Source organism: Carcharodon carcharias, chromosome 14 (assembly GCF_017639515.1).
Source record: "Carcharodon carcharias isolate sCarCar2 chromosome 14, sCarCar2.pri, whole genome shotgun sequence".
Taxonomy (NCBI): Eukaryota; Metazoa; Chordata; class Chondrichthyes; order Lamniformes; family Lamnidae; genus Carcharodon; species Carcharodon carcharias.
In genome coordinates, this window is record NC_054480.1 from 113515413 (window position 1) to 113531945 (window position 16533).

Genomic DNA, 16533 nt, shown 5'->3' on the forward strand with positions numbered 1-16533 from the left:
GCCAACTCAAGAAGATTTGTCCATAGATTGGTTCTCTATCCCTGTATAGATGAGGGTGAGAACTTAGAGACTCTGTTAAAATGAATAAACTGGAGAGTGAAACTATGGTCAAAGTGGGATCTTCATAGCTGTTGGTTCCTGGTGGGGTCACTGGTTTGCAGTGGCAGGAACATTGGAATAAGATATTCTGTGCTAATTAGAATTAGAATATTTAACAAGAAATAATCAAATGGTCCATTAAAGCCATGGTACTTTGAAGTTTGTAGCAGCACCACAAAGCTTGCTTTATGGCAAATTTCTTACCTCCTCTTAAAAGTGCTTATTAATGTAGGAAACACAGTTCCACAGCAGCTCTCTGGTAGCTCATCTATGTGAATGCTCCATATAACCAAATCAGGACAATGCAAATTATCTGACCATTGGAGGCATAGCATTGAGCTAAATGCTATCCTCACCCAGCATCCACACTATCCAGAAGTCAGAGTAGCTATCAGGGGTATGGATATTAGCCAATAATCCCGCCCCTGGCCCAGGAATACAGCATCAATTGTTGTGCCCTTGCACCACTCAGCACAGACCTAGGTTTGAAGTTAGGACTTTCTGGTTCATATTATTTACCTGTGAATTGCTTTTCCTGTTTAAGCCACTGGAGGGAGTCTCATTGCACTTTCAGACCAATCAATGATGTTAAAAACAGTAGGTTTCCTGAAGAAAAGTTTATGTAGAAATGCAGAGCAATAAACACTGAAAAAATACTAACTTTACTGCAAAAAGTTTGAGTCTGTGGATTTGTAATACATGAGCTCAGGTACCTGAGTTCAATGATCCTGCTGAGAATTGATTGATAAGGTGAGAACTGAAGGGATGCATTACTCAAATCTAATGGGACAGAACTGACAAACTAGGTTAATAATAGAGAGACAAAACAGGGGATCTTTAGGATAATCAGATTAGGTGCAAGTTAGTAGGGAAGGAGACCAAAATAAACAGTATAAATAGCATTAAGACATTGTCCTTCTAAAGGGATTGAGTGTTCAGATGAGAAGGTGGGGTTGATTTGACAATTGGCTCATTTAACCTAATGGCCATCATCTGGTCCTACTAACTCCTGTATTCAAATTCAAACCAGATAAAGTGTCAAACTTTTTGAGGTTGTATTAAACCCATTAAGTTATATGGGATGCAGCATCATTCTGGCTGCAAGCACTGATATTAAAGACAAGCTTTTCTTTGGCAGACCACTTGAAATCTTCTCATAGAACCTAAGCGCTCGCAAAGTCCAGGTTTGAGAACCCCTGCCCTATTGCAACATCACTTTTAATCTGGTTCCATCTATAGGGAATCTGCAGTGTCCAGCAATGGTGAAGTCATCAAGCAAGCTGATCAGCCAATCAGTTTGAAGAATTCTCACAAACAGCAAACCAGGAAGTAAAAAGAACATTTTAAATTCAAATTTTAATCATTTTACATAAAGATTGTGATATACATGTGGGATTAAGGTAGAAACTGAAATATCATAAATAAACTTTTTTAAAAAAATATTTTTATTATTTTAAGTCTTGTGGAATTTTAGAATTTTATTTTGAGGGCAATCCACTCCACATATAAAATTAACTATTTTCAGGGCCAGAGAGGTTGTTCATCAGAATTATGATTTAGTGCACCATTAAAAACTCACACATCTCGTTCAACAAAGTTTAATATTTCCAATGGTTTTTACTGTGAAAAGCATATAAAAAGTTGAATTTCACATTCAACTGATGCTGTGTCGATTACATCTATGAAAACTGCAATAGCATATCCTGCATGGGAGTAGTGTACCACTGGCAGTAACTTCTGGGCTCAGATCTTCCATGGAGCAGCAATCATTGCCAAGTTGCCACTACATCTGGAAATTTACCTGACCCAAGGATGCTCTGCATTTCTACCAGGGTCCTCTAAACCAGGCCCTCTCAGAAATGCTGAATGAAGCATCCCTCAGAGAACTCCATTAGATCGTAGTAGAATTGGCTGAAGACAAGACATGTTGCTTTTTTGTGGCACTAGATGTCATATGGTAAGTTTAAATGCCCAGTCTCAATGTTAGTGAATGAATGTTAATGAGTGGATGAGTGAATGGGTGAGTGAATGGGTAGATGGGTGAGGTGGGTAAATGGTTAAATGGATAGGGGATCGGTGGGAGTGGTGGGTAGGTGGATAAGGGGATAGGTGGGTGAAGTGGATAGATGGGCAAGTGGGTAGGTAGTGAGGTGGATAGGTGAATAAGTGGGTAGGGATAGCTGGTTGAGTGGGTGGTCAGGTCAGGAGGATTTGAGTAGGGTCTGGAGGGTAGTTAGATCGGGTCAGGAGGGTAGTCAGCTGGTCAGGAGGGTAATTGGGTCAGGGTGAGTAGTTGGGAGGTCAAGAGGATACTCAGGTGGTCGGGGTGGTAGTCGGAATCTTGGGAGGGTAGTAAAGATAGTGGGGGTGGGGAGTCTGGTGGTTAGCCGGATAGTCAAGGAGGCAGTCAGGGATCGGGAGGTTGGGAGGGTAGTCGTGGGTGTTGGGGTGCTGATCGGGGCTCAGGAGGGTAGTCGGGGGGTTGGGGGGATAGTCAGGGGTCATTAGGGGGTCCTTGGGGGACCACTGTGTAGTTACCCAGAAGTTAAACTAAGTTTTAATCTAAATAACATTTCCTAGGTAACCGCTCAGGTAAATATATCAGAATTGTTCGAAGTCTCCGGCTCTACCTCAGAGCCAGAGACAATCGCAGAGGGTCCTGGGCAGCAGGGAAATTGCACATCGGAGGTAGAAACTTCCTGGGCAATTCCCATGAAATTCACACATCAAGACTTCCAAAGGGTCCCGATGCACATCTCCATCGTACATCCGGTCTCAGACAATCTGGAGACCAGCAGATTTGTCCCCTGTATTTCCACATTTAACTCCACAAGTGTAGGCATCAGAAGTTGCTTTCAGTTTTACTCAGTAATAATGATACGTGATGAAAGCTTTTCCATCATTAAAATTGCAAATTCAAGACTATTGTATGAATTGAGGCACTCCTTGTCACTCAAAGATGGCAATTCCTGTTGAAAAGACAATTAGTTTGAGTGGGCTGGCTACTATTGAATACCGGAGAGACAATTGCTTCTGTACATTTCACAGACACAAGAAGAATCTTCTGGGTTTAGAAGACTCGTGTATCTGCAGTTGTAGTTTCACTTCAAAACTGTGCCTCAGTGCTGGCACTGGTCAGCGCTGCTATGCATTGCTGCTCAACAGTTTATGAGGTCAGCTGCAAGATTTCTCCAACCATTACATAATTACATGCAGAATAATAGTTTCTAGGAAGGGTTTATAATAGAGGAGTAAAATTATTTGTTCAGTAACATTTTTGAGAAACTATCTGTTGCCTGGCATGCTGCCGTCTGAAACCTAGAAACATTTTACGTAACCTCAAATTCTCCCTTTATCTGGTTGTGTTGTAATTCTTTTCAAGGATATTGTTCACATGTGATGTCCAGTAAGGGCTCTCGTGCATCCACAATTGAACAATTGTTAGTGTTCATACAAAAGAGATTTTCCTAAAGGCAGTAGGGGAAAAATGTCACACATTTGCAGGTGTATTTTCTTAGGTTGTTGCTGAAGTACATGGTTGGGGCAGAAAAAGAAGGCACTTTAGGCTTTATCTCAGAGAGTGATGAGATCTACACTTTCCCATTGATTTTATGAGTTACTTCTCAATATTCTGCCACCTGAGGACTTAATAATGGAATATCAGAGAATAATGGAAAATATCATTTTCACTGAGAAGGTAGTAATTTTCCTAAAATACGTATTAGCCCCGTAATTCTCTTTAGAATTCTGCCTTAGAGCTGTAGAATAATTTCCATATCATATGCTCCTCTGGATCATAAGCCTATATTGTTCCACAATGTCTTCAGACAACTTACAGCTCCATCTTTTAATGGGTATTAGCACAGTCATTCTTTTGAAGCGGATGGATAAATATTATTCAAAACCAAAGTTGATGGATAGTGATTTTAAAACTTTATGGCAGCACAAATTCCCCAACATGGGCAGCCTTCACTGTGATGAGCATGAATCAAAGGTGAACCATTAGGTGGAAAAAGACTCAGAATACCAGGATTGTACATTCAGACATGGAATAGTTCAGAATGCTCACTCTGCTGTTTAATTAACAGAAAATAGCTTCTTCATTCTTAAAAAGAGACACATATCTACATCATTCATGGTATAGGTTTTCTGACCTTAGATCTCCTCTTGCTTATCATAAGCAGCATTGGAGGTCTGCTAGTTTTGTAAAACTGAGCGTTCTGCTATAGTCATAAGTCAAGTCAGTTTTCACCCTATATTAAATTGTGCAATGGGACAGTTCTGCATAGAAATTTATTCGATAAGCATATTTTATCTTACATCATTGTATAGAAAATACAATAGCTACACTTGTATTATCTCAAATTGGGGTTTTAATAAAAATTTTTAGTAGAAGTCCGCACCCCCCCCCCCACCACCCGCTATCCATGCACTTGCCCTCTTCCAATAGAAGCCATTGGATTACAACCAGAAGTGGAATCTCTGTCTTTCTAAGATTATACATCAGAAACCCATTTAAAAGCACTTGAAAGTGAACAAATTTGTGACGGCTTATTTAACAGGAACAGTGGGTGGAATTTAATGCCCTCCCTCCCCACCAGGAGTAGGCTGGGAGGTGGGGAGTGGGGCGGAGAGCAAGTCAGCTTTCCGACTCATCCCAGGGTGGGGAGGGTCAAGGACAGCCATCCTGCCTGGAGGCCAATTGAGGCCCTTAAATGGGCCCCATCCCGCTGCTGGTGATGTCCAACCAGTGGCAGGCGGAAGCCATTCCATTGAGCAAGCAGCCAGCTAAACATTGACCGGTATGTCTACGGCCTGGTGAGAGTCCCTTCTGCTTAGCTCCCTGTGCCTAATGAAGGGACCAGCCGACAGCAAGGACTACCACCACAGAAAGACAATCCCCTTCCTTGCACTCGCCGGGCCTGCCTTGCCCACACTTACCTGTATTCCTGGGCTCCAGCGACAATCCTCATCCTGGGGTCCACTGCAGTACCAGCAGTGGCCACCATTCCCAGTGATTGGCTGACAGCTCTCGAGGCAGGACATTCCTCTTGCAGGAGCAAGAACCCTGATGGCAGGCAGCAGATTGTTTGATTGGCATTTAATTCCATTGGGGCTCCCAGAAAAGGCTGCAGCAGGGTTGCCACCAGCTCTCTAGGTGGAGGACAGATTCACTGCCATGACCATTATATTCCACCAATATAGCATACAGATTGAAGCATGCAAATCAGTGGAACTCATAAGAATGCAATGTCCTAATTGTTGGCATTGAAAAGCACCAACTAGTAACAAATATAATCAACAGCTCTGGCATTGAAACTTATGACTGCTCAAATGCAAAGTCAGCATGATTTAGGAACTGATTCTCTACACTAAACTAAGGCAGCTGATTTGCTTCTCTGGCTCCGGGGGTAAAGGTAGCACCTGCTGGGATACTCAGCTCTATCCTGTTTGGGTATTTGTTTTGGCTTTTACCTCCCCAGGAGATTACCTAGCTCAGGCAGGTGGTGACCATGTATTTTTTCATCCTTTCATAGGACGTGAGTGTCACTGGCAAGGCCAGCGCTTGTTGCCCATCCCTAATTGCCCTTGAGAAGGCGGTGTCCATGTGGTGTAGGTATACCTACAGTGCTGTTAGGGAGGGAGTTCCAGGGTTTTGACCCAGCAACAATGAAGGAACAGCGATACAGTTCCAAGTCAGGTTGGTATGTGGCTTGGAGGGGGTTTTTCAAGTGGTGGTGTTTCCATGCATCTGCAGCTGTTGTCCTTCTAGGTAGTAACAGTCGCAGGTTTGGAAGGGACTGTCGAAGAAGCAACATTGAGTTGCTACAATGCATCTTGTAAATGGTACACGCTGCTGGCACTGTACATCGGGGTGAAGGAAGTAAAAGTTTAAATTGATGGATGGGGAGCCAATCAAGCGGACTGCTTTATCCTGAATAGTGTCAAGCTTCTTGAGTATTGTTGCAGCCTCACGCATCCAGGCAAGTGGAGAGTATTCCATCACACTCCTGGCTGGCGATGCATGTGGAATCATAACCTTTTGGGATAGACTGGATGGTTCAATAGATCTTTTCCTGAAAGCTATTTTTATATGTTCATGCTGAACAGGCAGGTGTCAGGTTCAGTAACAGTCCGTGCTCACCTTAGTTGATATCAGTTTGCGTGGTAGTAGAGACACTCTACCAAAACTCCTGTTCCTGAGCAAAATCCAATGGCTATTAGTGGAAAGTGAACATGTATATTGAGGGTGAGAACAAGAGACCTGACCTGTGATCAATGTTCTCACTAAGCTGCATGTGTGCATGGGCGACCATGCAGTAGCTTGGAAGGTACCACGCAGGCCTGGTTCCATCTAAATATTGCACATGTGTAGCCACACAGCAGCCGTGCAAATGAAATCTACAGGGGCCGTGCATTGAAAAAACTGGCCACTTAGGATGACGAAATTTGGAGGGAAATATTGTCTGTGATGTCTCATTAGATTGCACAGGTTGCTGATATTTGGTTGCCAGCAAAGAATGACCACCATGAGGCTGTTCTGAAGGGCTACCAAGACTTGTGGACTAGAACTTCCAGAAGAGGAAGAGAAAAATTGGGAGCCAGGGTGAAAGAGAGGAAACTTATAAAAATAACTAATATTATGTTGCCTTCATTTCAAACAGGTGGTGGGACAAATAGACCAATTGACCTCAGATCTAAACCTATGTGAGGATATAAGCAAGAGTTACAGAAGTGACACCCTTGACAGCAGCTCCAGTGGAGTGACCGTGTCTACTCTGGAAAAATCCAAAGATCAGCCAAAAGTGATTATCAGGACTGTACCAACCTCAACAACAGTCCTGACAGTGCTGCGCAAATCAAAACCACCACCCCCACCACCACGGAGGACACCAGTCAAGGTGATGAGTCCAGCAAAGACGTCTTGTATAACTAACAATCACAAAATAAATGACACCCTCGTCCACAATGGAACGCATTTACCTACAGACCAACTGGTGGGTGGTAGTGCAAGATGCAGTCCAAGTGCTGACACTCCAATGTGGGTAGAAGAGAATCAAATGGAAGATGCTGGTCACACCAAAACAATGTCAAACACTATTCAGTTTGGCCAACAATCCTCAAAATGTAGCCTTTATCCCATTTTCACCACCAGACACGAGTTTCCTGTTCAACAGCAGGATGTGTGCATTGCTAATGTACATTGTTGTTGTCTCAGATCAGGGCTCCATCCCTGCCTTCATAGAACACCAAAATTCTCTAACAGCAGCACCCCTACAACAAATGTAAGCACAAAATCACATCCAAAGAATCCACAGACAACAGTGAGAAAGCCTACCTCTACAACTGTTTGAATCGTTTGGAATCAAACTATTTATCCCAGATATCTGTCCAATGGAGTTAAATTGTCTGCCATCTTGGAATGTTCAAAACATTTAACAAACAGGTAAGTAGTTAAAAAGTCACTGAAAAAAATACCCTACAATAAAATATTACCTCATGGGAGGAGCTAATGGTATTATATTATTTCTATTTATTAATTGGTTTCATTGAGGCTGAATTGTTTCTGACTGGAATGGAACAAGAACTGGAATGTAGGGAGGAAAGGAATTGCTTTTTCCTGTTTCTGAAGACTCTAGTTTATGCTGGGCAGGTTGCCACAGATGCTGGTAGTTCCTGGGTCCCTTAACCAAGTTGTTGTTCTTCATGAACAAGTCTGGAAAGCAATCAATAGGAGGAATTGTGGCTGAATGTTGATAGTCTATTTGACCATGGGACACATCACAGACTAGCACAATCTTATCCATACATGTACATTTTCAACAGCAGTCATTAGATAGAAATCAGAAGCAGTAACACTAACTAAACTTGCTTCTCCCAAGCCCTTTAGCACTGAGGCCACTGCAATGGTGCTCCGCCTGGAATTAGCTAATTCAGCAGCTACTGAGAATTGAACATGGAACCTTTTGCTTTGTGCGCCTCAGTACCAAACCCAGTGGCTATTTTACACAAGTAATCCTTCTGGGCCCTAAATTCAATGCAGCATCATTTAAGGATTTATTAGTCTGATCAGATTTAGCGTTTAAAAAGCACAAACAAATGTGATTAGAAATATATAATTTTCAGTCACTTGTGGGAAAAGTGACCTTAGGCATTAGAGAAACTGGAATTGTTCTCTGAAGAGAAGAGAAAATCAAGGAGAGCTTAATTAATATAGATGTTCAAAATTTTGAGAGAAGTGCATAGGGAGAAACCATTTCCATTGGCAGTAGAGTTGGTAACAAGAGTTTGGGGTAATTTTCAAAAGAACCAGAAGGGAACTGAAGATTGTTTTTCAAACACAGCAAACTGTTATCTGGAATTCACTGCTACTTCAAAAGGGAACTGGATAAATACTTTTAAAGGGAAGATTTTCAAGGCTATGAGGAAAGAACTGGAGAGAGGGACTAATTGGACAGCTCTTTCAAAGAGCCGGTATGGACTGAATGGACTCATTCCATGCATGTATAATTATATGAAATAAATAGTTTTTGTAATAGATTTAATTAGAATTCACTTTCAGAAAATGTCTGTAATTAAATGTCATCCTTCACTGCATCCTATGAAATGCCATAAGACATGTCACAGGAGGTCTGTGAATTCTCTTTGTTCCCATCTAGCAATGAAGATAGTGACTCTTAATGAGATAGTATTCCAGTTGCATCAGCCAGTCTCTCATCAATGTGACCATTCTTCACACTGATCTAAGGGAGACCATAGGGAGGCTACTGCTGTTATAATTATTAAGTTAGGGTTGTTATATTTTGATATTGTGTCTTTAAATTTAAAATAAAATAAAGGAGGTCCTGTTCTGAAGTCTGCCTGACAATAAGCCTGGGTGCTTTGATTGTTAGAAATCAAAGGAAGATCTAGATTGTTTCATTGGGAAGAAAGTGGAAGGTATGTACATGTAGAGACAATGGCAACGGCCTGTGTTAACACTGGAGACGTAAGTCTCCAAAGTCCTAGAAGTGTTGAGAATGTCAGGTTGTAAACAGCTGAGCTTTAAACAGTCCATTTAGTTCCAAAGAGAGTTGGGTTCTCAAGGATAGCTTTGTATTTCTACCTAGGTACAAGGCCCATGTGATTCACGTTGCCATGGGGAAGGAAGCAGAGGAAGCCATTGTAAATATCAGGTTACAGACTTAACTAGAATATAACTGACAGTTTTTTTTGAGTCTGCTGGATCTGGAAAAGAGAGAGCAGCTAGAGGCCACAAAAGTCTCTATTCTTTGCCACCCAGGAATACGGGTGCAAGCTCATTCTTCAATTGAAAAGACCAGTTAAAGTTAAAATATTGGGAGTTAAAACATGGCTGGAACAGTCGCCTAGCTTGGGCTAGAAGGAGAATCTCGGGAAAAGAAAATCTCACTGTGAAAGTTCTAAGATTGCAAGTTACTAGGCTAAGAAAAGAACAGGAATAAACCCTCAGGAACTAAGAATCACTTTGGATTCATTCTGGGAAAATTGAATGTCCACATAAAGTACAATGTAAAGTACACTTGTGAAGTGTATTTTTTTTGATTGAGCTAAAAATAAGGGGGTATTCTGCTCTGTGGTTCCAAGTATAAGCTGCCTACAAAGATAGTGTTTAGTTAATGGTGTTTTAAGTCATTTGTTTCAGTAAATATCTTGAAACAAGAAAGCTTGATGTGTCATTCTTTCAGCTATTAACTGGAAGTTTGAATTTCTTTTTAAAAGTTATCGGTTACCATGTGGATTGTAACACTGCATCATTATGGACCTCATATCAAGATCATGCACTCACTTTCCAGTGGGGTTCACTACATAGTGATTTATTTCTGAGATTGAGAGAAAGCAAATAAACATAGGCATGGCCATTCAGGGTATCTGTGCTGTGATTCTATGTAATTCTTTCATAGTATTCCCAGCTACAGGACATTGATCAATCTATGATTCTTGTTGTCCAGCAAAATTATTTTGTTAGAAGCTATAGTCATCCCATATTCTACAGTGTCAGTGAAAGAACTCATAAGAAGAACCACAATGCAACGAGAAAGTGCCTGGCCTCCAACCTGCCCATAACAGATTGATTGGAATCCTCTCCAGGACAGCGGCACACCTAAACTAGCAAGAACTAGCCCATGAACGAAAGGAAAAGAAACACTGGAAGAGACTGTAAAAGCATTTACAAGAATATAAAAAAGAGATTAGCGCCAGGCAGAAACAGGCAAAATTACAATGCGGAATAAGGAAATAGCAGAGACGTTAAATATTTTGTATCCCACTTCACAGTCGAAGACACGAAAGACATCTTGCTTCAATTATAAAGGGCTTTGCTGAGACCACATCTGGAGTAGTGTGTGCAGTTTTGGTCTCCTTAACTAAGGAAGCCTTAGAGGGGGTGCAATGAAGACTGACACTTAGGATAATAGAGCAGTCCTGAAAGGAGTGATTAAGTAGATGGTCCTACATTCTCTCAGGTTTAGAGGAATGGGAGCTGATCTCATTGAAACATATCATTTTTTGAGGGATTAACAGGGTAAATGCTGAGAAGTTGCTCCCCTGGCTGGAAATTCTAGACCTGAAGCTGTAGTCTCAGGATAACAGGCTGACATTTAGGATTGAGAAGAGAAATTTCTTCACTCAGTGGGTTGTGAGTCTTTTGAGTTCTCCACTTGAGGATTGTGGATGCTGAGTTGATATTCAAGACAGAGATCAATAGATCTTTGGGCACCAAGGTTTTTAGGAATAGGGTGGGAAGTGGAATTGATGTAAAAGTCCATCCATGATCTTTTTGAATGCAGAGCAAGCGAGGAGCAGTACGTCCTACTCCTATTTCTTACTCTCAGCATTTCTGAGAGTTGGCCTCATTGGGATGATGACTCTCAACAAGTGCGAGTAAAATTGTTACATTATTTCAAAATAAGAAGCGCTTTTTAAAAAAATCACCTGTTGGGAAGGGGATTGCAGCCCATCTGAAGTTACAGGACAAAAAACATTCTGATTCTTATGCAATATATGCTTCCTTGGCACAAAACATGAAAAAGCATTCTAACTGTGATGTGGTCACCCTCTACCTTCAGCCAAATGCAGAAAAGAAAGAGATCATCAGAAAAAAAAAATCAGGATTAAAATAAAGGAGACAGTTACTCTGGATGACACACTTCTGCCTTCTACTCATATTATCACTAAGTGGTAGAGGTTAAGAATGAAATTACAAAGAACAATGCATTGTTCTGTATTTACAGCACAAAAACAGGCCATTTGACCCAACAGGTTCATATCACTGTGTATGTTCTACTTGCCTCCTTCCATTATTAATCATGTAACCCTATCAACATACCCACCTATTACTTTCTACTACGTATTTAACTAGCTTTCACTTAAATGCATCTATGCTAGTCACGTCAACCACTCCTTGTAGCAATGGCATTTTAATCACCCTCTGTGTAAATACGTTTCTCCCAATTAATGGATTTAGGGACTATCTTACATTTATGACCCTTAGTTCTGGTCATCCCCCACCCCTGCAAATATCATCTCTACCTCTAACCTATTAAATTCTTTCGTAGTCTAAAAGACCTCTGTCAGGTGACCGCTTGGTCTCCTCTTTTCTAAAGAGCCCAAGCCTGTTCATACATACTAAATAGGAGAGGTAGGCTATTCAGCCCCTCGAGCCTACTGCACAATTTAATAAGATCATGACTGATCTATTTGTGTTTCAAAGTCCACATTCCCATTTACCGCTGATAATCTTTGATTCCCTTGCCTAACAAGAATCTATCTGCCTCTGCCTTAAAAATATTCAATGGCCCTGACTGCATCACCTTCGGAGGCAGAGTTCCAAAGTCGCACAACCCTCAGAAAAAATTTCTCCTCATCTCTGTCCTAAAAGAACAATCCCTAATTTTTAAAAACAGTTCCCTCTAGTTCTGGACTCACCCACAAGAGGAAACATTCTTTCCACATCCACCTCGTCAATGTCGTTCAGGATCTTATATAACTCAATCAACTCACCCCTCATTCTTCTAAACTCCAGTAGAAACAAGCCCAGCCTGCCTAACCTTTTCTCATAAGGCAACCCACTCATTTCAGTTATCAATTTAGTAAACCTCCGCTGAACCACCTCCAATGCATTTACATCCTTCTTTGAATAAGGAGACCAAAACTGCACACAATATTTGAGACAAAAACAGAAAATGCTGGAAGAACTCAGCAAGTCCAGCAGCATCTGTGGAGAGAGAAAAACACAGTTAACGTTTCGAGTCCTTATGACCCTTCTTCAGAGCTGAAAAATAGAAATGGGATGAAATTTATACTGTATAAGGGGATGGGGCAGGTGGAGCTGGATAGAAGGCCAGTGATAGGTGGGGACAAAGGAGGGATTGAGAAAGATGCCATGAACTAAAGGGCAAAGTGATTGTTAATGGTAGTGGTTAGTGCTAAAAAAGATGCTAATAGTGGCGTAAAGGTAAGAAAGCAGAATGTGATTGTAGCAGAACAAGGGTAGCACTTTGTGAAAGAGCAACATGGAACAAGTGACAGATGGCCCTGTAGGGGATGGGGCAGGGGGAGGGGGTGATGGTGGGGGAAAAAGGATAGAGAATGGGATAAAACTACAGATAAATAAATAAAAATAAAAATAAAATAAATGGATAAAAATAAATATGAATGTAGAAGAAAGGGGATAAAAAGGAGGGGGGGTGGGTGGTGAGGATGGAGGAGAGAGCTCATGGTCTGAAGTTGTTGAACTCAATGTTAAGTTCAGAAGGCTGTAAAATGCCTAATCGGAAGATGAGGTGCTATTCTTCCAGTTTGCATTGGGTTTCACTGGAACAATGCAGCAGGCCAAAGACGGACATGTGGGCACGACAGCAGGATGGTGTGTTGAAATTGCAAGTGACCAGAAGGTTTGGGTTATGCTTGCGCATGGTCCAGAGGTGTTCTGCAAAGCGGTCACCCAGTCTGTGTTTGGTCTTCCCTTTTTAACATAAGAAATCAGAAAATATAAATTGTCATGTCTTAGTCTCCTTTGTAAATATCAATGCAAAATAATTTAATAGTCATTTGGCTGTCATTATCTGGGTTTACTGTAGGTCTCCTTTAGTGACCCTACCCTTAAGTTATTTACTTGTCTGTAGAATGCTTTGTTTCTTTTCATATCTCTTGATAATTTTGTAGTTTCTCTTTGCCTTCCTAGATGTCTTTGACTTCTTTCTTAATTTTTCATATTCCCTTTGCTTATATTTTCCTTTGCTGTCTATGTACTTAGTGTATATTTTTTATGTTTCAATTTTGCCTTTATTTATCCATGGTGTGTCATTACTGCCTTGTTTTTGCTTTTTGTGGGATATATTTCTCCTGGACTCAAACACCGATTGAAATGTTTTCCACTGTTGCATTTAATTGTTTTTCAGTAAATTTTTCTAGTTTATTTTCCAGAGTTCCATTCTCATCTCCTTTAAAAAAGTTTTTTTTAAAAAAAAACAATTTATTACTTTGGACATTGCTTTGCTTAGGTCCTTCTCAATCTTTATCTCAAACCTTATGCTGTGATCACTATTGCAGAGATATAATATAAAATTGCAAATAAAATTCAAGCAGTCACTCATGAATTGAGATACAAATGAGCTGACATCAGAATTTATTTCCCTTTGTAACAGAGCTCTGGGATATAAAAGAAAAACAATGGATCATGTGTAAAGTAGAACAAAAAACAAGGTTAACTTAGATGGTACATCAGGTTTGTATCACAGTACTTGCAATTAATCGCAGGACATAAAGGCATATGTGGTCCCTAAACAATCTCTATTATGGAGGAAATCCAATAGTACATAAAAATTTGTTTGCACCTCACTATCTAAAGCACTACATAGATAAGCTCTATAAATTAACACCCATGTTTATTAAACAATTTGCTGAAAAACCTTTGCATACAAAAATTATTTTAGTAATGACATCTTAAACAGGTCAAGGTTCATTCTGATAATTACAGATACAAGGTTCATATTTTTGGTGTTTCAAAAAAAAAAATGTAGTTCTGCTATCACAGTCAAAAAGCTCCCAGTGTATGCTAACTGATCGAATAAACTGCGACTAATGCAAACAAAAGTCTCAGTATCGGAAAGGAGGACATAATTTTTAAATGCACGATTTACAAATCTGATATTTAAATCAGATTTAAGTGAGGTACCATTGGTAATTTTAACAGTATGGATTACTTGGGTAGGTCAACACCTGTAAAGTACTAGAAGTTTTCTGACCTCCAAGGATGCTTTAATGGCTGTTCCCAGTTAGGCAGCTAAGTGAGGCACCTTGTTAACCAGGATCTCCAGCTTAATCTTTATGTGAAAAAAGAGCAAGAATGTCTGTCCTACCCAAAAGTTCACCCATGATGCCAAATGAGATTCCTTTAAAGTGGTGATTGTCCTGCTGCTTCATTTAAAAAAGGAAGCTGAAAAAGGAAGGACATTGGGGAGGAGTTGGGTTGGGGGTGGGTTTAAAATGCTCCCATTAGCTGACCTATGCAGCCAAGAATAAAATTTTTCTAAAATATTTCAACATTTTTCAATCATTACAAAAACAAGTCATCCAAATCACAGTTCATCATGGCGTGTGCGGGCAACGATTAGAAGCTTGGACAGCTCTGATCTGAATGATCCAACCTTGTGGGTCACTGTAATAAGAAAAGATGTTTAAGCACAAACCAATGACTCATTGCCCTGCAGGTTAGACTGCATCACTACTGTCAAGTTGAGAACTCTATTGCAATTGAAACACCTCTATTCAAGAAAAGAGGGAGAGAAAACAATAAGCCAGTTGGTCTAAAATCTGTCATCGAAAAAATGCTGGATTCCATTATTAAGGTAGTAGCAGGACATTTAGAAAATCAAAATACAATCAAGCAGAGTCAACATGGTTTTAGTAAAGAGAAATCATGTTTGACAAACTTATTAGAGTTCTTTGAGGATGTAACAAGTAAGGTGGATAAAGGGGAACTGGCTCCCTTTTATCCAGTGTTTTTGGATTTCCAAAAGGCATTTTATAAGTGCCACATAAAAGTTTACTACCTTGGAGTTTAGAAGAGTAAGAGGTGATCTTATTGAAACATAGAAGGTACCACCTAGGCTTAACAGTTTAGATGCTGTGAGAATGTTGCTCTTTGTAAGGGAATCCGCAACTAAGTTACACAATTTAAAAATAATGGGTCTCCTATTTAAGATGGAGATGAGGAAGAATTTCTTCTCTCAGAGTTGCTCATCGTTGGAATTCTCTATTCCAGGGAGTGGAGGCAGTGAAGTGGAGTTAAGGCCACAATCAGTTCATTTATGATCTAAATGAATGGCAAAGGAGGCTCAAGGGGCCGAATGGCCTATGCCGACTATTCCTGTGTTTTATTTTTTAAAATTCATTCATGGGATGTGGGCTTCGCTTGCCCATCCCAAGTTGCCCTTGAGGAGATGGTGGTGAGCCACTTTCTTGAATCACTGCAGTCCATGTGGTGTAGGTACACCCACAGTGCTGTTAGGAAGGGAGTTCCAGGATTTTGACCCAGCGACAGTGAAGGAATGGCCATATATTTCCAAGTCAGGATGGTGAGTGACTTGGAGGGGAGCTTCCAGGTGGTGGTGTTCCCATCTATCTCGTCAGGACTTGGAAAAATTTATTAATTTTGCTCCCAATCTCCACCCCTCCACCATTTTCACGTGGTCCATCTCTGACACTTCCCTTCCCTTCCTTGACCTCACTGTCTCAATCTCTGCTGATAGACTGTCCACCAATATCCATTACAAGCCTACCGACTCCCACAGCTACCTTGACTACAGCTCCTCACACCCCGCTTCCTGTAAGGACTCCATCCCATTCTCTCAATTCCTTCGCCTCCGTCGCATCTGTTCCGATGATGCTACCTTCAAAAACAGTTCCTCTGACATGTCCTCCTTCTTCCTTAACCGAGGTTTTCCACCCATGGTCATTGACAGGGCCCTCAACCATGTCCGGCCCATCTCCTGCGCATCCGCCCTCACGCCTTCTCCTCCCTCCCAGAAACATGATAGGGTCCCCCTTGTCCTCACTTATCACCCCACCAGCCTCCGCATTCAAAGGATCATCCTACGCCATTTCTGCCAACTCCAGCATGATGCCACTACTAAACACATCTTCCCTTCACCCCCCCAGTCGGCATTCCGTAGGGATCGTTCCCTCCGGGACACCCTGGTCCACTCCTCCATCACCCCTACTCCTCAACCCCCACCTATGGCACCACCCCATGCCCACGCAAAAGATGTAACACCTGCCCCTTCACTTCCTCTCTCCTCACCGTCCAAGGGCCCAAACACTCTTTTCAAGTGAAGCAGCATTTCACTTGCATTTCCCCCAACTTAGTCTACTGTATTCATTGCTCCCAATGTGGTCTCCTCTACATTGGAG

The 16533-nt window shown here is 41.2% G+C and overlaps 1 protein-coding gene across 1 annotated transcript in view; it reads right to left on the reverse strand.

Moving 5' to 3' along the window:
* Window positions 1–13730: 13730 nt before the first annotated feature.
* The window catches only part of mydgf (myeloid-derived growth factor), a 79043-nt gene continuing 76240 nt past the window's right edge, over window positions 13731–16533 (reverse strand). Inside the window, exon 6 of the mRNA XM_041203813.1 lies at window positions 13731–14779. Coding sequence (XP_041059747.1) covers window positions 14700–14779 — 80 coding nt within the window. The 3' untranslated portion in view covers window positions 13731–14699. The remainder of the gene's footprint in view (window positions 14780–16533) is intronic.